The sequence below is a fragment of the Opisthocomus hoazin genome, chromosome 12, assembly GCF_030867145.1.
Source record: "Opisthocomus hoazin isolate bOpiHoa1 chromosome 12, bOpiHoa1.hap1, whole genome shotgun sequence".
In the NCBI taxonomy this organism is placed as follows: Eukaryota; Metazoa; Chordata; class Aves; order Opisthocomiformes; family Opisthocomidae; genus Opisthocomus; species Opisthocomus hoazin.
The window spans coordinates 23,248,947-23,274,311 of NC_134425.1; the positions used below are offsets into that span (position 1 = coordinate 23,248,947).

At 49.6% G+C, this 25,365-nt stretch overlaps 1 protein-coding gene across 1 annotated transcript in view; it reads right to left on the reverse strand.

Annotated features, from left to right (window-relative positions):
* The window catches only part of CFDP1 (craniofacial development protein 1), a 67,403-nt gene that overhangs the window by 38,193 nt on the left and 3,845 nt on the right, over window positions 1-25,365 (reverse strand). The window contains exon 5 of the mRNA XM_075434245.1: window positions 9,036-9,140. Within this exon, the coding sequence (XP_075290360.1) occupies window positions 9,036-9,140 (105 nt within the window). The remainder of the gene's footprint in view (window positions 1-9,035; window positions 9,141-25,365) is intronic.

The window sequence follows — 25,365 nt, forward strand, 5'->3', positions numbered from 1 at the left end:
AGTGGGAAATCTGCAGGTCACAGATGAAGAGGCAGGCGTGCTGCATACCAGCCATCGCGTAAGCAAACGGCACGACCACGCTGGAAAATGAGTCTTTCAGTGCTCTCCCAAGAAAGTTTAATAATCTCATCCTTCACGCGCTTACGCCTCTGCTGGCTTTCTGCAGAGCTTCCCTGCGTGAGCTGTACTGGCAGGGATGCGGCTCCAGGGAGTCAGGAAGGTTAGCCTGCCTCTGCCAGCAGGGAAGGGGGGTAGGGGGGGACAAAGCTGAATTCCCACCGGCTTTGCATTATGAAAGCCATGAGCTGCAATCAGCCAGCCTCTGCGAGTTCTCCTTAACCCCCTCCTTGCTGTCGAACAAGTATCTCAACTGACCTCCTAACTGCATCCATACGCTGCTGACACATAGCACATGCATACTCAAAGGCAAAACAGGCAAGCACCTAAACAAGAGCCATTTGCTTTCTTTCGGTGAGTATTTTCCAAAAAGGTGCAAGTTTCCTCTGCACTTGCACTCGTAGGTGCTGCAACCTGGCCTGCTGCTCTCAAGCCTGCAGCTCAAAGGGGAAAAAAAAAAAAATAGTGCTACAATCCAACCCTGCACATGCCCAGGACTTGTTACTTCAAGAAATGCCATCATTGTTCTCAAGCCAGGCAGTCGGGCGATGAACAGGCGTCTGTGTTGTCCACTGGCTGCCTGGAGGCTTACAGCAACAGCACTGAACTACGAGTTCCTGAAAGAGGATGAAAAGCTACTGCACAGGGTCGGATCAAACTCATATATCCATGATTATCTGCTGATAATCGACAGTAGACGCTACGAGAAAAGAGAAGAGAGGGCACAAAGCGCATCTTCCCCTGGGATTCCCTGAAAAAGAAGCAGTCTCCAACAAAAACTTTACATAAATCACTCGCCTGCACTCCCTGCTTCAGTGGTACAAGAGCATCTCACACACGTCCTCGTGCACCCGGAGGGATGCCTGCGTGGCAGCTGCCAACGTGACACCAGTTATCTGCCTCAGCAGAGGGTCCCTCGGTAGAGCAACTGTCCCCAGGACCACGCTCGCTCTGAAGAGCGCAACGGCAAGGGCTCTGGGGCAAAGCCGACTGGGCTGCGACCCAATGCATCAGGAAGGCTTTGAAACTCCTCAGATGGGGAAATAAAGCACTCCATGGCTTGGCAGACCAGATTAGAGCACTCTGGAGAGCCTGAGAGAGTCTGCAGCCTGTTTAAGGTGCCCTTTCAGCGCAGCCCACGCACCATTTCACTCAGGAATAAGTAAGAGGAGTGCAAGAACTGGCGGGCTCTGCCATCTCCACGCCAGGACAGCAGCAGCCAGAGTGAACCGTAGCCATGCTAACCATCCCCACGGCCAGAAACCAGCAGAGGAAATCCCCGTGGCCAGGGCAGGCACTTGCTCAGCCTCTCTGGGGCTTTTTCTGGAAACGAACAAAAGAACAGTTGCAGAGACTACTGCCATGCAAAGAGGCTGGAGCTCTGATGAGAGACCACGGGCCCTTCGAGAGCTCAGACTAACATCTCCTTTAAGACAGGAAGGGAGAAAGCTGCCATTTTAGTTGGCAACTTTAAACCTAATTGCTTGACTTCACATCTTGACACCAAGCCAGCCAGCCCGGGCATGCCCGTTGTCTAAGCCTAGTCCTGCACGAGGCTGACAACCTCGCGTGCAGATCAAAGTTTTGGCTAACAAACGTGCTGGAAAATATTGGTGTGCCAGTTTTCCATGAATGAGGCCACCAGTATGTGATTTTCCATGAATGGAGCCACCAATATGTGAAAAGCCTGGGGCAACAAGACGGCCTGAGAGCGGGGAGCTTCGCTCTGACTGCCACTCCAGCCTTACTTAGCTGATTCATATTTTATGAAGAATGATTCAGCTAAACTTGTTCCTCGATGTGAGAAAAAGGGAGGAACACGAGTGTGGGAAAGCAAGAGGACGCAACCCAAGCATCTGGTATGGGGGAGACACTCAAGGGACACGGCGCAGCTCAGTTAATATGCAAGGAGGCACCATAAAAGCAAAATATGACAGCAGTGGAAATAATCTTCGCAGCAGACACACCCCCAAGGCATGGCACAGCTGGGAACAGGAGCTCTTAGCACCTACCTCCAACCCCAGGCTTTAACCATAAAACAAGGCTGCCTCTCTCACTCCAACCAGACCAAGCCTAACGTGGGAAGATACAGGGGTTTCCCTCTGCAACCTTGCAAGGGTTCTGGAATAAAAATACAGCTGGCTTCATTCCCCATTAGCAGTTAATTTCCTCAATCATTTTCACAGAGGGAGAAAGAGAAAGGCTCATGATCCAAGAGATGAAAGCAAATGAAAATGAGCCTCATAAAACCTGCACTGCCCTAAGGGAAAACTGCCCCACAACTTCCATTGGGGAATTATCAAAGGCCCCAGACTGGTGGGGGGTTGTTTGTGTTTTATAAGACAGATGCTTTAGAGAGTATAAGTCCTCAAATAGCTTAGATTCCATTCTGCTGAACCTCCAACGAGACTAGAAAAAGAAACAGCTGATCCCAGTTAGTCCAGCCCAGGGATCCAGCTTAGCCACATCAAGACAGAGGACTGAAGCAAGGCACGGAGCCATCCAAGCGCTGCTGAACTTCTTTCCAATGAGATGCCATTGCCCCAAGCGAAAGCAACCACACGCTCGCCAGCACGGCCGCAGGAAAGCGCAGAACGAAGCTAAAAAATCTCATTCATTTCTATTGCAAAACAGAGGCTGGGGTAGAAGGCACTGACTCAGCCTGAGAACAGGGAAGGACTGCTCCTGAGAGACTAGTTTAAAAGAAGGATGTTTAGTGCATGTTTCGCTTGGAGTCTGGGAGAGTGGGTACGAAACTTCCCACGCTCGGAGCTCCACTTCATATCGGAAAAGGCTTACCACAAGCTCGAGAGCAAGACCTGTTTGGAGAAGGGGCAGACCCAAAACGGCAGAGCTCTCCCACCCGCCGTTCAGCCTCAGAGGTGACTGCAGCCCTGGGTAAGCCTGGCTGCAGGTAGCAGCCAGCTCCCTGGCACTGGAGCTGATGGTGGCCCAGCCACGGCTCACAGCTCGGCCAGGCCCACTTACTTTGCTTGTCAGCTGGGCTGCGCAGCCCACGCCGGTGCCCTTGCTGCTGCCGAACCTGCGCCAGCCGGAGACGGGCATCCCCGCTGCTGCGGGCTCTGCACGGGGGCTGATCTCGTGTGACACTGCAAGCCGCAGCCCACGCTGACTTCAAGAGGGGAGGCAGATGTTCAGAGGATAAGGTGGTTTGGCACGCTTTGCCAGTGTGCAGCAATCAGCATCTTATTTACTATGCCTGATGGAAACCCTTCCCTTCTATACTGAACCAGCCATCATCCTTCCCAATGACAAACCTCCCCTTCCCCACACATAAAACCACCTTTCCACGCCGATCCCCATGGGGTAATTAATTTCAGTCCACCTAGCAAATAAAACCAAGATACTCCAAAAAAAAAAAAATCACCCAGCCTTCGTTACCACGCTGATTCAAGGAGTGGATACAAGCAACCCAGTAGACAGACACTAACAATGAATAATTAAAACAGGAATAAAACCAACAAAGGATCTAAGACCTGAAGAGAAATGATTCACTTGGAACAGCTACTGCCACATTTTATCTTTCACAACCAAAGCGTACGAATAGGAAATAAGTAAAACTAGCTCTAGGGCACATGAATATTGCCCCTGGCTGGCTCATCTTGCTGTGCACAGAAAAATACGTCATGTGCTACTCACACCCAGACGTTTGGCTACGGTGCAAGCGGCTGGATCTCTCCGTCTGGGAGAACAGCACTCTCTGGAGCACAGCAAGCAAAGCGCAGGAGAAAGCCGAGAAGCCCTGAAATCCCTAGCAAAAACAGCGTTATCCAGTTGCTCAAGTGACAACTGAAAAACCCCCACCTCCTGCTCCCCCAAAGGTCTGGATTACTTGCTCTATTCGCATCCTATCTTTGTTCAGCCTATATAAACAAAATGTACAGGAGTTTTAGCTAAATAACCACTTGCAGTTGATGCTGAGCTGAAATTGGACTGTAAAGTCCTGCTTTCTGCAGAAAAAGCAGCCAGTGGGATTGTTGTGAAACAAAATTGCTCCTCCCTGGAGGCACACGAGTGCTGCAGCACTTGCTCTAGATCATCTGAGGTTTACAGCAGCTGAGACCCCGTGCCCATGTCACCAGTGTCTACTTCAGATCTCAAGTGCCCAGTTTTGGTCATGACAGCAAAGGGATCCAATTTGCCCCAGCCAACTCATGCAGAAAGAGCATCTTGTGCAAGAAAACGCTTTGGATGCAACGCAGCTCCAAGGAGTCACCAGGCTCGAGGGGAAGGTTAGCTTAGAAATTGGAGGAACAGGTCAGGATGCTGCCAACAGGCTCAAGGCTCTCCCACCACCCATATCCTCCCACAAAGACTGCCGCCGCTCCTCCTCCCGCACACTGAAGGTGGGAGAGAAAGCCACGGACAGATGTCTTCCTGCTGGAGGCCCTCTACTCCAACATCAGCATGCAGCAGGGCAAACGACTTCTAAAAGCAAAGGCCTGAAGCTTTTCGCACCATTTCACAGCCAGCCCACGTGAACTGCTCTACTGCAGACCAGGGGAGGAAAGCATCCATGATGAGCAGGCTAGAGTTTATCTCGCTTTCTTTGTTCAGGGCAAGCGTGTGGCTCCAGGTCAGAGTTTTCTTGCAGGGCCTCTTCCTGCTGGGTCTTGCACCGCGGTCCAAACCCTCCCAGACCAAACTCAGCCCCAGGGTCGGCAAGCACCGCACCCCCTGAACTCTGCGGGAGTAGTGCCTGCTTGCTTCAAAGGCAACTTTTACCCTGTGTTTATACCAGCCTACAAGGCATGAAAAGGCCTAGGAGGTCACACATCCACCACTGTAATTTCGGGTGAGATCAAACAGCAAAGCAACAGCTGGGCTGAGTGAGCAAGTCCATGTTTAATTACAAACGGTTTTGGTAATCAGCACAGGCAAGAACAAAGCCAGGGAGAAACCTCCCTTTTTCTTCCTGGCTCCTGTTCAGGCCATGTAGAAACAGCTGCCTAGAGGAGAATCTCAAATAAGATCCACCAGCTACGTTTTTTTTTGGTCATTTTCAGGACTGCTACAGCAGCACTGCTCCCTACGCAGCACCGCTCTGCTTTGGCAAGCGGCAAGGGCCGACGGGCAGATTGCAGCCGCTCACATCGAAGGGCTCGGGTCTGCGCAGGCATTTCCCAGCCCACAGCTCAACCCCTGCACTGGGTCTCACATCACACGCGCGCAAGCAGACGCACCCAGCCACCCTGCAGTAAACTGCGCAGAGGATTTTGTTTGCTTTAACGTCCTCTGAATATGAAACGCTGGTTGCAAAACAGGATTACTAGCGCAGAGGCTGATGGACCCAGAATCACAGAATGTTGGGGGTTGGCAGGGACCTCTGTGGGTCACCCAGCCCAACCCCCTGCCCAAGCAGGGTCACCCAGAGCAGGCTGCACAGCACCGCGTCCAGGCGGGGCTTGAATATCTCCAGAGAAGGAGACTCCACAGCCTCCCTGGGCAGCCTGGGCCAGGGCTCCGTCACCCTCAGAGGGAAGAAGTTCTTCCTCGTGTTCAGACAGAACTTCCTCTGCTTCAGTTTGTGCCCGTTGCCCCTTGTCCTGTCACTGGGCACCACTGGAAAGAGTCTGGCAGCTCCTTCAGCAGCTCCCACAGCACCAGAGATGCCCACAGAGCTGACCGACCCCTCCTTCAGCAGCTCCCACAGCACCAGGGATCCCCACAGAACTGACCGACCCCTCCTTCAGCAGCTCCCACAGCACCAGAGATGCCCACAGAGCTGACTGACCTCTCCTTCAGCAGCTCCCACAGCACCAGAGATGCCCACAGAGCTGACTGACCCCTCCTTCAGCAGCTCCCACAGCACCAGGGATGCCCACAGAGCTGACCGACCCCTCCTTCAGCAGCTCCCACAGCACCAGGGATGCCCACAGAGCTGACCGACCCCTCCTTCAGCAGCTCTCACAGCACCAGAGATGCCCACAGAGTACCAACCCCAAACCCCTGCAACAAACCGATACCCACTGCTGCCAGACCACTGCCTAGCTGGGTGTCATGGGGGGACACGATGGGAATAATGGAAAGGCTGGGAAACCGTCACATCCCTGGGAACCAAGGGCTTCTGACCTTTCTAACAAACCCTGCTGAGAGAACTGGATGGGTTGTTTTGTACTCCTGGTTTTAATTACAGCCAAGTGTTTAAGTTATTCTCCTCCAACCACCCCCATGTCCCTCACAAGCACAAATCCAGCTTTTTATAGCACATCCGGTATGGATGTTAAACGCTTTCAGGAAATGCACTTTCAGCCCCAAACATCCCTTGCCCTGGACCAGTTAGGCTGCAAGGGTTCATCCCGTGGAGATGTGGAACCAGATGTTTGGTTTTGTGACCGCTGCTTTCCTGGATTACTTCTGCCTGTTTAGAGAAGGGAAATTAAATAAACGCAGGGGAGGCTGGCTGCAGTCAGAAATGATGAGAGCTGCTTGCGAGGTGAAGAAAAGCCAGATGGAGAGGCCACTCTTGGCTACTCAAATCTCCTGCACACAGGACAAGGCTCTTATTTTTTAAATAGCTGACAACGCTCCTGTGGGCTGACAATGGCTCATGGTACAGTGGGTGTCCGCAGACAGGCCTAGGATCCCGAATCACATGTTTTTCAGTGCCTGCTAGTGCTCCTGACCCTGACTGGGGCTCTCCTGCAATGCACAAGGGAGAAATGCATCCTCCCCCCAAACTTCTAAGTAGCCACAGGGCACCAGCAAAGAACCATCAGGCTGTGTCGGTCCCCAGGTGTTGCTCTGGCATGCCCCCCCAGGCTTGTGTGGCTCTTTGCTCCAGAGGAGCAGGACTTGGACAATAGCTTGGCTCCAACTCTAAAACTTAACCCTTGTCACTTTCTGAACATAAAGGACTTGCCTCTGGCTTTAAGGAACAATGTAAGCCTGTTAGTGATTTTCTCACCTGAAAATACCCTGGCTGACTTCCCAGCTGGAAGCACCCTCCAATGGCAAGCGTGCTCACTGGCAGTCTCAGGGATCAGCCCCAGACACTGTCCCAGAGTAGAACACTCCCTGGAGCACTCGCAGACCAGAGGGCACACGCTGGCCAGGCTGCCCCAGACAGGGTCCTGCTAAAGTCTCTAGAGCGCTGGGCTGTTCCATACATTGACCAAAACACCGCTGCCGTAGTATCACTGCACAGAATCGGGATGTTCTGCAGCAGGTTACAAAAGGGAAGGCACACGAGGCTGCACTGCATCAGGGTTTGCAGCTCTGCAGGAAGGCAAGACATACAAGGTCAAGGGTATCTTTCCCCTGCCTTCCCCGCGGCCAGGCCACCTCATATTCTGGGCAAGCAACTGTCAGCAGGACATCAGCAAGCTGAATGACAACCTCATTAAGCTGCTTCCAAAATAATCACACTGGAGGAAAAGTTAAAGAAGTCCTTGAACTCGTTATTTCTTCTTTTGATTTTTATTCCATTTTTTCTCTGATGTAGATTCTTCACTGCAGATACTGGCAGTAGTAACTCAGACTGGGCTCTGGCTATTTCTCCTGAGCAATGAGAACTCCAGCACAAGCAGCCGTGCACCTTGGTAATGACTAGGCTGTGCAGGCCCACTGGCCATCCACCTCCTACCCTGGGCCAGTGAGATACAGGAGGAAACACGGATCTCAGCAGAGCAGGAAGGTGAGCAGCCTGTGGGGCTTTCCCAGTGGGCTACCAAACCTGCCTGCGCTCAGAGCAGCGGGGCGTTTGCTGGGGGAACTGGAAGGCAGGTCTGAGGACATGGGACCACCAGCAGTGTGCACAGCAAGCAGCTGCCCTAGCTTCAGCTGCCACCCATACCACTTCTGTGGCTGCCCGGGTTGAACAAAGAGTGCCAGTCTGATTCAAGGGCAAGTTTTTCCAGCACAAACCCCACACACAACACTTAGGTTACAATAAACGAGCTCTGCAGGGACAAACCCTTGTGCAGCACGAACAACAGCAACCAGACGACGCTCATCTATGCATTCATTCATCTCAGGGAACAGCAGCTGTCAAGAGTCACACACACATACTACGCTTTCAGTACCCTGATCTAACGGCAAGCTATGCAACACTTCGCTGGAAAAATGAGTGACAATCCAGCTGCAGCAACTGAAGAGCAGCCTACCTCAGGGAAAGGCAGCCTTAACTTATGCTGGAGAATTGCTCTTCAGCAGATGGGAAGGACAACGTACTTATTTGATGAGTCTTGTTTCTATGTGACCAAATCGTACGCAGCTTATGTCTTTCAAATATAAATGCAAATGACTGACTTCAACAAAAATCATTGCTGGAACACAGAAGCATCTCCTCTATTCCCGAGAAGCGGGTGATCTCCGAAGCTCATCAAGCAGCACACAGTGGCACATCAGATGCACTGGGGACCTGACCTCTTGGTCTCTTCGACAAGCGTTATGATAATCTCAGAATTAGGTGTTGGAGCTTGAACAGCAAGCAACAAATCCACATCAAAATGGTATTAGAGGAAAATCAAAGAGGCAAAAGCATCTCTCATTCAGGTGCTCCCCCAAAGCTTGTAAGAAGCCACAGCCCAGCTTATCACGGCTTTTTAAGGTCCTGAGAAGCACCTTTGAAAGGAAATGCAGGCAATCTCAGGCATGTTCCTTGGCTACCTGCAGTTTCATCAGGCTGCTCAAGACATTCAAAACAGTATTTCTTTACCATTTATGATTGAGAAATTCAAGCCTGAACCTACGAAGTGAGTCACCGGGACTCATGGGTTGCTTCCCCCGCTTCCTGCCTCCCCAAATCATCACACCTTCCAGGCCTAGTCTTGCTCCCACTGAAATCCTGCAGAACACAAACACCCACTAGCTTAAATACCACAAAGCCTACATAGACTCGAGCACCGCCTTTCTCACTAAGGGTCCATACCCGGGCAGAGAAACCACATACTCACCCAGAGACCGTCGGGCGGGAAGCTGGAGCTGCTGACTGCAACTTCTCTTGCTGCTTCAGAAAAGATTTAGCTTCTTTTGAGGCTGAGTCCACTTCTTTAGTCACTCTGTTGGAGGAAAAAAGATAAACCAGAGGGTAAGGAAGAGCCATACTCACAACAGCAAACCCAAAAAGCTTGCAAGGAAACACAGAAAACAGGTACAGGAGACCCCATACCACCTGCAGAGACATCAGTCACCTCCACAAGCCGCAAGCTGAAGAACTTGTATCTTGTTAAGATTTCAGTCCAGAGACAAACCCTCTATATTCATGGGAGAAAAAAGGAAAAGAGTAGCTAATTAGAGCTGGGGGAGGAGGGGATTTTTTTCTTCAAAACACCAGGAATGCTTATTCATTCAAACAGGCCTGTCTCACTAGCAGCTACTGAATGCTCGGCTCAGGTCACTGGGGGCAGTTCCAGGCTCTTAATTGGGCTTTTGATTTCCTCATTTGTTGGTCAGTGAGGCAGCTCTTCTGCCACAGCTGTTCCGCCACCCACGGCACAGGGGCTCAGCAACCCGAACCAGAGCACAGAAACTGGCACTGGGGATGGGGAATGGGAGAGAAAGCTTTGACAAGGTAAAACGCACAATTTTTCTCTCATTTCCTAGTTACTTTCTGTTCGCGGTCCCGAGGGTGCAAAATATTGAACTTGAAAAAATTATAAATCAATATGGCATCTACAGCAGGGAACGAATTACAAACATGAGAAAATCTCCAGAAAACCACTCGATAATTAATTGTTAGAAAACCCCAGCTACTTTAGCCCTCTCATTTACCATGACCTCCAGCAACACGCTTTTCACACTCTCAGTACCTCTTAACGAGGTTCCCCCCGTCTTCTCCCTTGGAGCACAAGCCTGTGAGCATCCCTGAGGCCCTGCAGCTCTGTGGCCACAGAGGCTGCCTGGCCCACAGCTCAGCCAGCCCAGCAGGCACCGTCCTCCACCTCCTCCTCTGCATCCGCTGCCAGCAAGGGCGGGCGGGCTCATCCCCAGCCTAGAGCACCGTGCTGGTGAGAGGCCAAAAGCCTCGTTGGTCAGAGGATCTGCCCTGGTTACAAGTCAGGCTAATTAACCCCTGCCTGCCTCCTACCTACCAACCTGACCCTGCAGGTTCCACGTAGAACCTGGCTGACGGACACAGAGAAACCCGAAGAGCTGCAAACCCAGCTGGGTTACTGCTGGGTTGGCGGCGAGGAAAGCACGGTGGAGTTGTATGTTAAGCCCGGAGGCACGGATACCCTGAAATCCCACTTGCACACCACCAGCGCACGCATGTCCCCGTCCTGACAGTGAGGCAGCATCTGAAGAAGTGGTCAGGGAAAGGAAACTGTTCTTCCTCCTCCTTTGCAGACTGCACATACAGTGGAAAAGACCTGTTCAGAAACAAGAATACATTCTTGCGCTGTACACCTCCTGCTCAGCCTTGTTCTGCCAGTGCAGGAGGAGATTAACCCCGTTTCCCCCCCTGCATTGTCACACGCCTTTCAAACCGTCCGCAGTCATGCGGATAGAGACAAATCCCACGTGATGAATATTTAGAAGTGTTTGCTGATCAGATTGGAAAAGGAGTGGGGTGGGCAAAGGGGAAAAGCAGTTCAGGAAGTAACAAAAGCCTTACTACAGCACCGTCACAACCTAGGGCATCCCGAACACACCACCCAGCCACAGCCCTTGGCAAGGACGGTCACGTCACGCAGCAGCCGTACGCCAAAGGTTACTCTACGTCCACGAATTTCCTTCGACAGAATAAATTCTGTCTTCATGCAGCAGTTGGCCAGAACTCCCCATACAGTATATTTTTGAAGCCACCCCAAGCCATAAGTGTTGGGTTCAGATTAATACACACACTCTATTTATTTTCAAAGGCAGTGTCCAAAGAGCCAGGCCCTTCCCACACCCGGCTGGGGAGCAGCACCCATTTCTCACGCACTCCGCAGCGCTAGCTACCAGCACTGTCCCCTTCCTCCTGTCACCCCCCTGCACTCCCGTGCCATCAGGGTCCAACCCCGGTGCGCACACAGCACGCCAGCTGCCGTGAGAACCATCAGGCAGACCCCAAGCACGCAGGGATCTCAGAGGCGTAGCACAGTAACCGCATGTCCTGGAAAAAACCCCCCTCTGCACCGGCCTCAGCACAGCCACAGGACCTGCTCCCGGGTTAGGTCCCAACTGTTAAACCCTGCGTGTTTCTGGGACTTGAAGAGCGTAGGACGGAGAGCAGACAGGGGTTGGGAAAGGAAGCAGAGGTCACAGAAAGCACACCTTGCCAGTAGCTCTGCTTATTGCGCTAAGAAATGACAGCTCAGTTCGGCTCCACAAACTTAAGGGATCTGGACACGCACGATGGGGAGCAGGTCTTCAAAGCTTGTGGCAGAACTAGGATGTCAACGCAGGGCCCCTTGGTCTTAACCTCATGAGTTCCTTCAGCCTTCTCCAACCCAGAGGCAAAAGTGACTGATGTCCATCCCACCAGTCAAGGCAAAGAAAGGCGCAAAGTTAAGATGGACGTGAAAAATGGCTCCAGGGATTTGCCAATCTGCCGTCTGACAAAACTAGCATGCTGGTGGTTGGATCAGTACTACAAGTCACAGCTCTCGGAGCAGGAAGATGGTCAATCCCAGGAAAGGTAAGGAGAAACCTCTACCTGCTGAGGCCCCTCAACACGACGCGCAGGGAGGGCCTGGCACAGCCCTTCATTGACAGTTCAGCAGCACAGAAATCACTTTGCTACCCAGGGGCACGAGACGGGTTGCTACGAAGGAATTACTTTGGCTTTGATACTCACTTCCTCTGCCACCCCAGGGTACCAGCAGCAGCGGCTAGACACAGAATAGAACACTTTGTTCAAATTTTTGCGCCCTTTGGCCTGCCAGCAGCTGCTCTAGAGTATATTTTTGAAGTTGTCCGCTGTAGCAACTGAGCCGCAAAGCTGCCGGCAACCTGTTCCACCAGGACTGCCCAGCTGGAAACAGAGGAATGCGTCAGAAGCGTAATTAAAAGGGACCTTTCAAGGCGATTCCATCACAAGACCCACTGATTGCCTCATAAACTGAAACAAAGGCAGCTCTGAGGCAGGCTGCTGCTGGGCTGATGCCAGCAGCAACTCCTGCCCCACTCCAACAGGAATGACAAAAGAAAGAATATTAAAGGGCTTTACAAGGTATTAATTCAGGTTATGCACATTTCAGCCTTTCCCAGATTCCAGGCCAGGAAGGAAAAAAATCCTCTGGTCTGCATTATTATGGGAGACAATAACTCTCCATGTGGAAACCAAAACACTTCTTGTTCTTCATGGGGAGAAATGGGAGCCATTAACCCAGCTGGAAGAAATCACAGTCATTACTAAGGAAAATTACAAGACCTTTCACTTTTAAATACTTGATAAATAACTATTTGCCTGACTGTTTACTGGGATGCTATTCACACATTGTAATCCAGGAATAAACATGAAAATAAGTATATTGTCAGCAATAAAACAAGTAGCTAGTGTCTTACCCATGTGCAGACCCTGTAATTCACACACAAAACCACTCACTCTCATCACTTTCCTGTAAGGATTTCATTATATTGCTATGCTACTAAATCGCATAATCAGACTTCCAAAACACAGAACAGTTATTAATTTTTCAGACCGTGCTGGAGCCTGGCAGCACAGATGGTGCTACTGAACAAGGTGCCATGCAACTGTAAAATAGAAAGGTCTTCCGTATTATAAACTTATTATATGGAAAACATGCTGCAAACTAGATCACTCTGTGCCTCTAATGCTTACAAGTGTCCTCCTTAGGACCGTTCATCTCTGAACCAAGCTCAAAGTGGTACCCTCAAGCATTTAAGCATACCCACACCCACCCAGCCTGCTGCTTTGGCGCCCAGCTGTGGGTACGTTACTTCCAACTTCCACTGGAGAACTTGCCACCCTTCCCTTCACATTTACCGACTGCACTGCTGCAAGCTGCATGCATGGAAGAGACCACAGTTACGTATGCCGGGCAGCAGACCGCATGAAGACAACCCACATGCTGTCATGGGCTGTCCCAGCAGTCGTTCCACAGAGCACTCACAGTACCAAGCTGTAGCATCCTAATTTAAGAACGCTGTTTGATCTGCTCCCAGCAGTCCCCTTAGCCACATAAGCCACATAAGCAGCTAAAAGGAATGAGGAATGCAGGCTAAACTGAGCAAAGCCTTCACATAGCTCCAGCTAATCTGCAAAAGGGGCTTAAAACCAAATTTTCATGCTTCGGTTCACTGGCAGAGTAAGTCTAATACACCAGCTTTCCTCCTGCATTCTGGTCTTTACACTGGGTGCAGAGTTACTGGTGGGAAGAGGAGGGTCCCAGTCCATCACTTCATCCCACTTCTGCTACCATGGCACAGCACAAGACCCACACCCCAGGACCCACCCCAGCAAAGCAGTCGGGTGCCTCTACTCTAGCACAGCTGAATTCAGTCCTGTTTGCTAGAAACAGAACTAGCAGAAGCGATGCCAGGGGCGCTGCGTGTCAGCGAAGTGCCCAGCTCAGCAGTGAACAGCAAGGTGACCTGCAAGCCCTTACAGCAGCACATCAGCAGAGCCACATGCTTGCAAGGAGGAGAAAAGGAGGCAGGGTCGGGGAACCTAAGACAACAGCCACATCAAGAAGGCTTGCAGGCTTCTGTCCGTAGTCTGCTGTGTGATAGCAACCTTATGCATCCCAAGTGCCAAAATCCCCCCGACTTCCCCCCAGGCGGCTCAACACAACTGCACTCTCCTAACCCAAACGCCTGGTGCGCATCAGGCTGAGATAGCACACATTGGTATTTGGGTACAAGGGGACTCGGAGCTCAGAACACAGCGAAGATCCCTAATCGCAGCAGCATGAAGGTAACAGCTCCCCCGACCTCCACACTGAGAAAGGGAGAGCAAGAGTGGAAGCTCTGGAAAACGCCAGCTCTTTGCCACTTGTACTCGGGACACTCAGTCCTCACTTGGGAAACCTGCCCCAGTTTAGACCCGACACAATTATAAAGCTCTCCACACAATCTTAATGTTGTTAGCTCTGGGGAATCACAGACCAAAGGGGGAAAAAATGAGGCTAATTATCCTTTTTCAATATTCCCCATCTGTGTCTAGCCTCATTAAGTAGTCCTCCAGCCTTTTGGAATGATCATTTGAGGTAAAAAAACTAATCCCTTCTGAGCCAAGAGGACTATTTTGTCTGAGTATTTTTTTGATGGACTCCTGTGCTTGAGCTGCCACATTGTGAGTGCCTCCCACAGACAGATGCACTGTACCAGGCACAGGTGCTCCAGCCTCCAAGAAACTGAAGGTGCAGGAGTGCGTGTTCAGCACCTTCCAGGAGAGGATTAAGTCCTCGCTCAACTGAACCTCCAGGCCACATCTGCCTGCATGCTCGGTATGTATTTCTTTTATGCTCGATTACCTGGTGTAAAGCAAACAGAGCTAAAATTAACAGGTCCCCATCACTTTTCTAATTTCAAAAGCAAAACATTAGTTTTCTTCCTTTTAGGAAAAAATGCAACATTCTTTAAACCTTGCTCTTCAAACCAGGTGGGAGAAGCTGTTCCCTGGGAAACTGAGCCTACTCCCTGAAGCAACGCAGACAAGACCAGGCTGGAGTGACTGATAATTTCGTGGGCTGCCTATCTGCACAGAAGCTCCTGGCTGGTTTTTAAAAAGAAACAAATCTGATCAGAGCTCTCTTGGAGCCAGGCGAGGGCCCAGCTGCCTGCCTGGTGCTGCTCCTCGCAGCAGGTGTGTGCTGCTATCCAAGCAGTCAGCCCAGGCTGCCTCTCCAACCAACTCATCTGAAAACAAGCAGAGATAAATGATATTTTAACATCAATAATGTACTTCTTGACATCCACATGCTAGCCTCACAAGCCTTGAAGGGAACCACCATTTTTCCATCATCTCCTCTACGACAAACTCTGTGACACGTGTGAAGAAAACATAGGCACCGTGCTGCCGCCCAAGGGGCTGACCAAGCTGCAAGGCCCCTTTTGGGCTTCTGCTCGCTACTTCCGCAAGAGGCTCTCTAAATCCAAAGGGAAGTAGCACTCCAGTTACCAAGCTCCCACTGGGGCTTGCAATAGGTAGAAGACATCAGACACGGCTCTCTGGAGTAGCTGTCCCACACCAGGGCACAAGGCTTCACCTCCCTGTTAACCGGAGCTTTATTCACCCCAGTTTTAAGTATCTCCAAGCACTGGGTCTCTGTCTTCTTCTTTGGGTAGCTATTCCCTTGGCCAGCCCCAAATTCCGACACGCAGTTTGCATTTCAGTCTTTGAGGCATCTCATTGTTTTTATTTGTACCTAACAAAAGGATTAACTTTAAATTACGGAACACACCTCCAAGTCGAGTAAACCAGGTGAGCAGACGGAGCTGCTGTAGGTGTGAGCACGACAGTCCTCCGACCCTGTTAACCGCGACTTGCAAGTACGCTGAAAGCAAGAGAGATCCCTGCAGCCCCACAACTCCAGCAAAGCAGTGCAGTGTTCATGTTACGGATCTCTTCTCTTGCTGAAGGAAGGAATATCTCAGGTCTCAAGTGCCAGGGCTTCAAAATTCCCTTGCAGCTCTAACACTGGACACAAAGGTTACACAGATCATAACGGGAGCCAACAGAGCCTACAAAGCAGAAGCATCCCCACGGGGAAGAAGCGAGACTAAGCTTGACTTGGTTTGTCACGTGTTAATGAGATAGCAAGGCAGAGAACAGCTTTGCCTTTCCTTCAGGCTAACATAGAAATGCTCCTGCTTCAGAACCTCTTAGTTACACACACACACAAAAAAAAAATCCAACTCGCAAGCTGCACTTTCTGGCAGGGAAAACCCCAGGCCCGAGGGCTGCAAAGCAGGCTCTGCCAGCATCTCACCAGACATCAAAAGCCCTTTTCTGAGCCTGGAGCTGTCAGGAATGAGGCAGCAGCTCAGAAGCAAGCGAAACAGGGCAAGCGGCAAAACGCCAGGACTGGATCTGAGGCCCCTGCGATGACGGCATGAACAGAGGGTCAAAAGATCCCCTTACCAACAGCAAAAGAGCCCCTGCAAGACCTGACGAAGTCACTAAGCATCTTCTGCTTCCAGATTTTTAAAAGTCAGGAAATTGTCCGAGAGCCAGGTACAGACACAATGTCTCCTCCATCACCTGCTGAGGAAGGGTGGCATTTTTATTTCAGTATTTCCACACTAACTACACACAACACAGGCGGAAAACAATGGGAAGAACCTGAAGAGGGGAGAACGCAGCTGGTCATCCAGTTCCCACAGCTGACACAGTGCCCAGATACCTAAATGTGAAAGCCCTAGAAATGCCTAAGTGAATCTGGAGGTCAAGCCACCGTGTTGGAGATGCTTTGAGACTCCTCCCACCTTCAGGGATCCCAGCTGAGCCTTCTTTTTCATCACACTGATCACAGGCAAAAATGCACAAGTGAAACCAGTGCAGGTCAATTATTTCCTTAAAAGCTTCAAGCCCTATCAGAAGCATGAGATGACTTTCAGGTGGACATCTGCTCGGTCACTTTGGGATTTTCAAAAGCATGGTAAGATGATGGAAGACGACAGGAGTCAGCATGTTGATAAATGCCAGATAACGCACTGGACAAAGCTGGCATTACCGTGCAACACTTTGCAAGTCCCAGCCCCTGTGGGCTTCAGTTTCCCCACCGAAGCAGAAGCCTCATCCGCACATCTACTAATGAAAATCCTGAATAGAAGCTGTTCGTTAGGCCATTCCCCTTCCCAAGGGACATTAAGCAGACCATAAGACCATTTACTTTAGAAGTACTCTGGCTCAGAGTTCTGGCTAGGTTTGTCACACTGATTACGAAGTTTTAATTTCTGCAGCTGCCTTTGAGAAAGGCAAATGCCTAGCGAGTGACCCAGCACATGACATCGCTCCTGCTCAGACTTACTGACCTCACCTCTGGGCCACCACTGTGCCAATCAGCATTGGCACACTAGGATTCTCCAAGGAAATTCTGAAGCATCAGGGAATGGATGCACACAGAGGAAAGGTTATCAAAACGTTTCATTCTTAAGTGTCCTTTGAAAGGTAACCTATTGTCACTTACTGACTTCCAAAAAAAAAAAAAAAAAATCAATAGCTATTTTTTAAATTGGAAAAATCCAATATAAACTGTGGATAACCAAGGCATGCTCTGACCTCCAAGAATAACAACAGTGCGAGGGCAGGAACAGTGCTGCCTACACTCCATTATGCCAAGCTCAGCATTGTGGTGCTTGTTTGTAGAAAAGCAATCAGTCACTTTTTGGACCGCCACCTCTGAACAGCAGTCACATTGATACACTGTGTAATTCTGGGTGGTTTGATTCGTCTTACGGTCTCAAGGCATCATTCCCAGGCTCCTAACGCTCAGATTAAATTTCTGGGAAAAAAAAAAAGTCTTAAAAGCCAGGGGTTTTTGCGCTGTGCGAGCCTCACCGAGGAAGTGGTACGTCACCGGGAAGTGGCTAGAATAGATTTCTCTAGAATGCCTCAGCTAAGGACGACTGAGCATAAAACCCTACAAACACCTAGCATCACCAGTCATCAACACGAACCAAAAGTCCTCAGAGGGGCTGGACTTTGAAGCGGCTTTTCAAGCGGCTACTGAAATTCATTTGTCTTACTTTTCCTAACACCTCCTTGCTGCTGTGGTCAAAGCCATTGCAAAAAGCACACCAAAATACAATGAGTGGTTTCTTCCTCTGCTTCTACGAGTTCAGTTCATTGCCTTCCATATCTAATCCGACAACACCTGGCTACCTCAGCTTGTGGAAGCTGTGTACCACTCGCTATCTACCTGGAAAAAAGGCAGGACTTTCCAAATATAAGGCTTTAGGACATAGATTCTGGTAATGTTCAGCTGCCTTCTCACTCACAGGTATAAGCAATACAGCAAAGGCTTTTGCAAAAAAAGCACATACGGAACATGTCACACATGATCAGCCTTGATCTGATGTGCACCACACTACCTACATCATGAGTAAGAGATGCACACCCAAAGCACTTATCTTCCTCCTGATTTTAAAAGCACTTGTCCTTCACTCAGCATGGGGAAAACCCCATGAACACAAAACTAATGACCAAGATTCACACCAAGCAAGAAGTGTGAGCATGCTGCCAACCCCTGGCTATTACTCATCTGCTGAGTTTCCTGAAAAGCACCACAAGGTAAGGAGAGAGTTAATGGAATTACATGTTCTCTCAGTGATAATTAGCCCAACACATCTGACTGAGACACGCTGAGACCACAGAGCAAGAACACAGATGGACAACTACACATTTTAAAAATTGCTCTCTGTGCCAGCTCTAAATCTTGAGACTCGTGGGAGTAAAATCCCTGCTCTTTTTCCCCCTTCCCCTTGGAATACATTAACTCTATCAGCCTCAGCATTCTCCTCACTCCTGCACAATGCTTGCCAGGAAGAAGCAAGAAGCAGAACCAGCAGCTATTGCTCAGACACTTTAACTGTCTTCAAAGCAATAAAACAGGTGGTGGTCTTCCAAACTTACACCCCTTCGTTTCCCCGACTGTCACGTTTGGTCTTAGCTGTCACGTAAGCAGCAGAGGACATCACAGCCACCAAGAAGGAAATCAGAGGCTGAACAAAGACTTTGGAAAGCTTTGGCTGTTCTCAGACCGTCTGATCTGTTGCTCCTGAAGCCTTTTCCACCTGCTCTCTCCTGAAAAGGGCCGGGATCAAGGGGCTGAAGCTCTGGAACGGGACAGCAGATACAGGGTTAGAAACAGGGAGCAGTCTCAGACATAGGCGTCTATTCAACAAGCACACAGATGAGCTAAAACTAAGAAAATCAAACCAGTTATTTCAGTAATAAGAGGCAGAAATCGCCAAGAAGCAGCACTGTACAACCACTGAGAACTAAATTATAACCTCAGCTCTGCTGCACGCAGGTCAGCACTTCTCCTTGCTGTGAGGGAATAAATCAGTCCTTAGCCAGCTCTGCAAAGCTCTCCCGAGTAGCTCACCGAGGTGAAGAGTCCAGCAGCCCAGCCAACTCCACAGACTGGGGTCAGACCTCACCACCCCAACCCAACCAGGCCTAAGTTAAAGGATATGTTGGCCTTGATGACTTCGTGGGACACCAAAAAATGGAACTTTGGCCATGGCTGCACAATTCCCATTGTCAACAGTATTCTTGTACAAAGGAGATATGCACTACTATCTGAAAAAGGGCTTTCATTAGCCCAGGCAAGCCTCCTGACAAGAACCCACCCTCACCCACCTCACTTTGCCTTTGCTTCTCCTGCTCAAAAGGTCACAGATTTCACCACCAAAACCCACTAATCCAACTTAAGGTCCTTACGTTCCAATTTAATAACAACCTCCTCTGAATAACCTTTCTTTTTTGAATCCTTAAGGTAGGATGAAAACCTGTGAAGCAGCAACACAGAGTGAGTAATGAGGGGTTTTTTTTCCAGGAACATCCTAGATGATAACCATTTACAAACAGTAACAGAAGAAAATCAGGTTCTCATTCACCCCACACTTCAACTGTGGCAAATGAAATATCAACCTCAGCCAGTATAAACCCCAGTAATTACTACAGTGATTTAAGCTTATAACTGTTAGCTTATTAATCAGATGCTTTATGTACCTCTTTAAAGCTCTGTATTTTGCTTTTAAGATGCAACAGCCCCACCGTGAACCACCGTCTTCCCTAACCTAAAATACAAGCCGCCGCTCAACCCTGTTCCACACACTCAGCCAGCACAACTTGTTTCCTCACAGCACAGCGGGCACACAAACAAAAGCAGTCACATTGTGGCAGACCAGAGGATAGTTTAACTCACAAATCCAGCCTCCCACAACAGTCAACAGCAGGGAGCCTCATCCAGACATGGAGTTCATGTCTCTCATACAACAGCCCAGACAAACTTTTCGGACATGAGTTTGCCCACTTCCTTTACGAAACCGCACGAACTTTGAAGTATTCGTTATATCCAGCAGCAAGTCCCACGCTCCGCATGACGCTGCTTCTGGCCCAGGATGTTTGGCACCCAGCCCTTCCCTGTTTTATTTGGTACATGCGACACACCAGTGAAGCCTGGATCCCTGGGTATCCTGAGTCACGAGATCTAGGAGCCCCGGTGAATCAGTCGATGTCATCAACTCTGGCATGCCTCCGTTTTCATATTCCCAAAAGGGGAATAACAACACTTCTTTAAAAAGTGCTTTGAGATACTCAGACAGAAAGTCCTGTAGGAAAGCCAAGGATTTTCCCTCTTTACATCTCTAAAGCCTTCAAGGACTTCAAACACATCAGAGAGCTTTCTGCTAAATGCCTTATTAAAAACCCACCTAAAAGCAAGCTAAAAATGCAAACAGTATCTGTGGAACTGGGTCATCATGTTTCCCTTGGAGCAGGAAAAAAAGACCACCATAAGTCAGGTGATTTTCACAGCTGAGACTGAAGCTGAGAGCTCGCCCAATGAGAGCACTGCGCAGGGCTTGCTGCTCCACCAAACATGGGCATTCCAGCACCGGGTTTCAAAGCAACAGTAAGCTTTAATCAGGCAAACACCGAGGAATACTTTCAGAAGCAGCCTGAATTAATCAGGAAACAGGCATTTCAGAAGCAGATAAAGATTACCATGCTCAACCTGAAAAGATGAGCTTCAGTCAAACTCAGCAACAACTCACCCATCTGCTCAGCCTTCAAATCCGAAAGTAACTGAAGAGTTCACTGGACAAACATTTACCCATTAGGCAAGGTCCACGGTAAACCCCCAGCTCCCTGGCTGCAAATGCTTCAGGTTCAGGGCCCTGGGGTCTGGCAATTTCTGACACAGCAGTGAGAATGATGCCTTCAGCACATATCAGCTGCTTGGCAGGAGGAAGACGCGCAGCGTACAAGAAAGTACCGGCTGGATGTTTGCACTCACTTATCCCAGCACCTAGACAGCAGAACGGAGCTCACACTGCAGACACAGAGAGGAGATCTTGAAATCACTTCCTGAAACATTTCTGCATGGATCCCGGCCCAGCACGCTGCTAGCGGCCACGCAGCTTGCATGACAGTTCCGGCCCCTGGTGCGGCGAGAAGCCAAGAATTACTCACATCACAGGAACAGCTGCCAGCCACGCGAGAGTGCCGAAAGAAACAGGTTCCGAGAGGCAAGCACAGTGAAGACGCTCAAGAGAAAAGCTCAAGGGTTGATGCAAAATCCATTCTGCAAGTCCTCCAGGGGTCAGGAGCAGTTGCCTTCGAGGAATTAGCTGTTTGCCACCTACCACCGGTGAGGACTGAGTGGGAAGGGACCACAGTGCAGAGGTCTGAGGTCATTGCCCAGCTTGCTGGAGTCTTTCTGGATGCCAGACCAGCACTCCTGGAGAAGACATCCTTGCGGGAAAGTAAAGGGAGCTGTGACAGGAACGCCTTGTCAGATTTCAGGAAGGGAGCAGGGCTCTCGGCAGTGACAGATGGGGAGTGGAGCCCTACAATGGCCTTGCTTTGGCTTGGCCTCCTTGCTCGCACCCACGGGGAAGTGGCCGAGGGGCACTGAAGCAGCACAAGCCACAGTTTTGCCAGCACTACACAACTGTATCAGTACAGCACGGCAACTCTGCGATACCAGGAAAGCATTCCCACCAGGAGAATAACCTGACTGTGTAAAGCTTTGGATTTAAACCACACAAACAAAGCACATACGCACAGAAATACGAAGCTTCTAGTTTTGAGCTCTTTACTTAGAATTTGCAATGTACGAATAAAGCAGGGTTTTGGACACAGGCCTCCCACTCCTGAATTAGCACCCAAGCTGGATGCCATTACTCCTCTCAACCTCATTTTGCCTCCCACAAGCCAAATGAAGGTACACAGAAGATGTTTCATGCTAAAACCTACTCCTGCTGGCATTCAATGACCCAGCTTTGCTCTTCCCTCACATGTTATGTGACTGACACCGCAGAGCTAGGCCAGCTTCACGTCTGAGCTGCACGGACATAAAGTTGACTTTCATGGAAGGAGCACAGAAGAACCATTTTGACACACTGACCACAGCAGTGGTTCAAAGAAAGCCAAGGGCCAAAGTAGTCTGGACTGCCAAAGAGAAAACAAGCCTCATCATACACCAATCACTCTTTGCAGCAGATAAACCCTGGCACTGGGGATGCGACTCCCTATTAGTGCAACTGCACATCCTGCATCGTGAGGCAAGTTCATAAACCAGAGGCTTCAATGTCCTCTGCCAGTGAGAAATGACTTGAACTTCCACTTAGACGCTGAACTGCCTTTGTAAATTGCTCCCACTGCCCACAATTACAGCCGTTTGGGTGTAAGCAGTCACCTGCTGCTCCTAATCTGTGTAACACCAGGGAGGAACGAAAGGCAGACAGAACAGTCACAACTGGACAACACAGAAATCAGTCACAGATTGTTTCCAGTTCCAGGATTCAACAGCTTCAGTTCTACAAGGTAATACTAAACCATGTATTTTATAAAATTAAAAGCCACTATGTTTAACTCTTTATTTGGTAATTGGTAGTTCGTAACACTGAACCTAAAGTTCAGCATTAGCAACTGATACAAGCACAGACTAATCAAAATAGACAGTAAATGCAACAACAGCCTACAGGGCGGTTGACAGCTTAAAGAGCAAGGTCTTTCCCTATTCTATTACAGCCCTGTTGCTGTACTTAAGAGACTTCTGCTACTCCAATCACGCAAGAGAGATTATACCGGCTTCTTACCAGAGAAAATAAATTGTTCTGCAACATGAGATCAGGGCTAAATGATCTTCTGTTAAGAGCTTCAGTGAGCAGACTGCTGAAATTTGTGCCCTGAATCCGTCAGTGCTTAAATACTGATCTAAATTCTTCTCAAGCTTTCAGAAGAGCAACACTCAAAAGTAGCCTCAAACCATTTAGAAAGGAAAGCAACAGAGACAGCGCTCTCATTTCAGCTCTTTCAGCCCAGAAACGCGCGCACACTCAACTACCGTGTGTTGGCCTTTGTAACCAACAATTTGCCAGCTGCTTCCCCAGGCAAGGAAGTCAGCCGTTTGGTATTTAGAGCATTTGCAGACGTTAGGTTGTGCAAAGACAACCTCCTGCTATTCTGAAGAAAAAAGCAGCCCTCTGGCCCTCACCTGCTGCTGTTATAGGAAAGTCCCAGTAGCTGTGAGCAGTGATAACCCCTCATATCCCACCCACAGCTAACAGCGTAACGCAGTTAGAGATGCAAGATGTAGTAAAAAACAGAAAAGCTTCAGTTTTGAATATCACAAAAATCAAGGGGGCAAAAAGCATTGAAGGATTTTTCTGTTATCAAATTCCTGAAGCAAGCAGCATGTCGTAACTCTGGCACCAGCAGAAAACAGTCCTCCAGGCCTTGCTGCAAACCTCCTGTTGCTGGCTCTGTCACCTGTTAATACAACGGCTGCTGTAAACAAAAACATGTTAGCCTTGGTGGTTTGAAGGATCACAGTCTCATTGTTGCCCAGGCTCCAGCTTTTCCCTATTTGACCAAAAATTAGCAGAAACTTGTATTGGTTCCTTTGCAGTTCCCCAAGGGAAACAGTCAGTACTAAGCAGTACAAAGGACACTAGAAAAGCAACCGGTGGAGAAAAACAGGCCTTTATCTAACTTAGCTATAGCTATTAAAAAACCATAGATAAGATACTGATGTCAAAAGCACAAACTCATCATCTTCGGGGCCATGGACAAGCTCTGTTCACATAAGGCAAGCGACTTTTTAAGGACGGAGAAAGTTTCCCTGACCCCGCCAACTAATATTACCAAAAAAAGCAAGAGCAGCACTGGTAAAGCTACTCTGTAACCACCACACAAAATCCAGAATGCCAGAATCAGACCAACACCTGAGGACTTCTACGCCTAAATCATAATTGTCTGGGGCTTCTTTTCATAGAGACGGGTAAACAAGAAGCTTTATACTTCACAAAAAATGGGACCAAAAAAAAATTCCACAAGGGGAAGACTCCTGTTCTGAAGCAAGCCCGCAAGGCAAGCTTCCCTGTAAACCAACCCCCTCCTCTAAGTGATAGTCTTCTACGTTCATGTTAGGACACGACGCTCACCTACAACACGCAGATGGACACGTCCAGACTTCAGATAAGATTGCATACTGATCTCACGCAATCCCAGAGCCTCAGGAACACAGTTCTGCTCCGTGCTACCAGACGATACGTCAGTACCCAACAAGGCTTTTGTATGACAGCCCTGCAATCCTGTAGCTTCAGCTAGTCTCACCTGGTAGGACACTGCATTTGAGCCAGAAAAAAAGCAAGAAAACTGGGAACAGACAAGCTGGCGGCTAAGGAGAGGAGTGTGCATCAAAAGACAAAATTTCTGTCTCATTCTGCTATAGATTTTTATCTGTCCACGGGAAAGCCTTGCCTTTCCTTCGTAGACAGGGTATGATGGACACTCTCGCTCAGCAGAGCTGCAGCGGTACAGTTCTCTGCCATTTCTCCAGTGAATGAAGGGTATTCCTCCAGCCTGGATTGTGCGGGGGAATAGGAAAGTCGCTGCTATGACTCATGGCTCTCCCCACATTTTTCAGATAGCTCTGGCAGCAGCGCGGACACCAAGAGCAAGAGCAGCAGAAGCCCCTGCTCTCCGCTTCCTCCTCCAGATTGAAGCAGCGTGGGTGTTATTGCTGGGAGCTGCTGCCCTCTGCTGCCACACAAAACAGAACCGAAATGCTCAGCTGACAAAACCAGGTTTACAGCTACATATATAAAAAAAAACCACCATGGTAATAACCAGAAGGTCACAGTGCATTCAGATTCCAAGCGGGTTCACCCAGGCCCCTCAGTTCTGGCCTTGCGCTTTATAAAATGCCGGCCCCTTTTGCAGTGCAGCCCAAGAGGCATCTGGCAAACCAAACTCGGCCTAACGGATGATTTTACCAGCCCACCACCTTTGCTGCAGCCGTTTCGGAGGTCAAAGCACTCAGCTATTAGTCCATTCACCAAAACACCTCTTACTGTCTGCAGATCTTTGCAGCGGGTTGTGAACATCGCCAGGGACAGCGCCAGACAACATCCCACCCCCAGCACGGGGCTTGGGCTAGACTGCAGGAATAAACGCGTTACCGCCGTCCCTGTGGGGCCACGTGCGGTTCTCTCCTCGTCTCAACCTCCACAGCGGCGGTGCCACCGGGAAACTTTCCCAACCTTTTTAAACACTGTCCAGCAGGGGAAGCCTAAGTGAATTTACAGGCGTATTTTTAAGCTGAGCAAAGACAGAGGTCTGCACATACAGATACTCTGCAGCCCTCAAGCAGA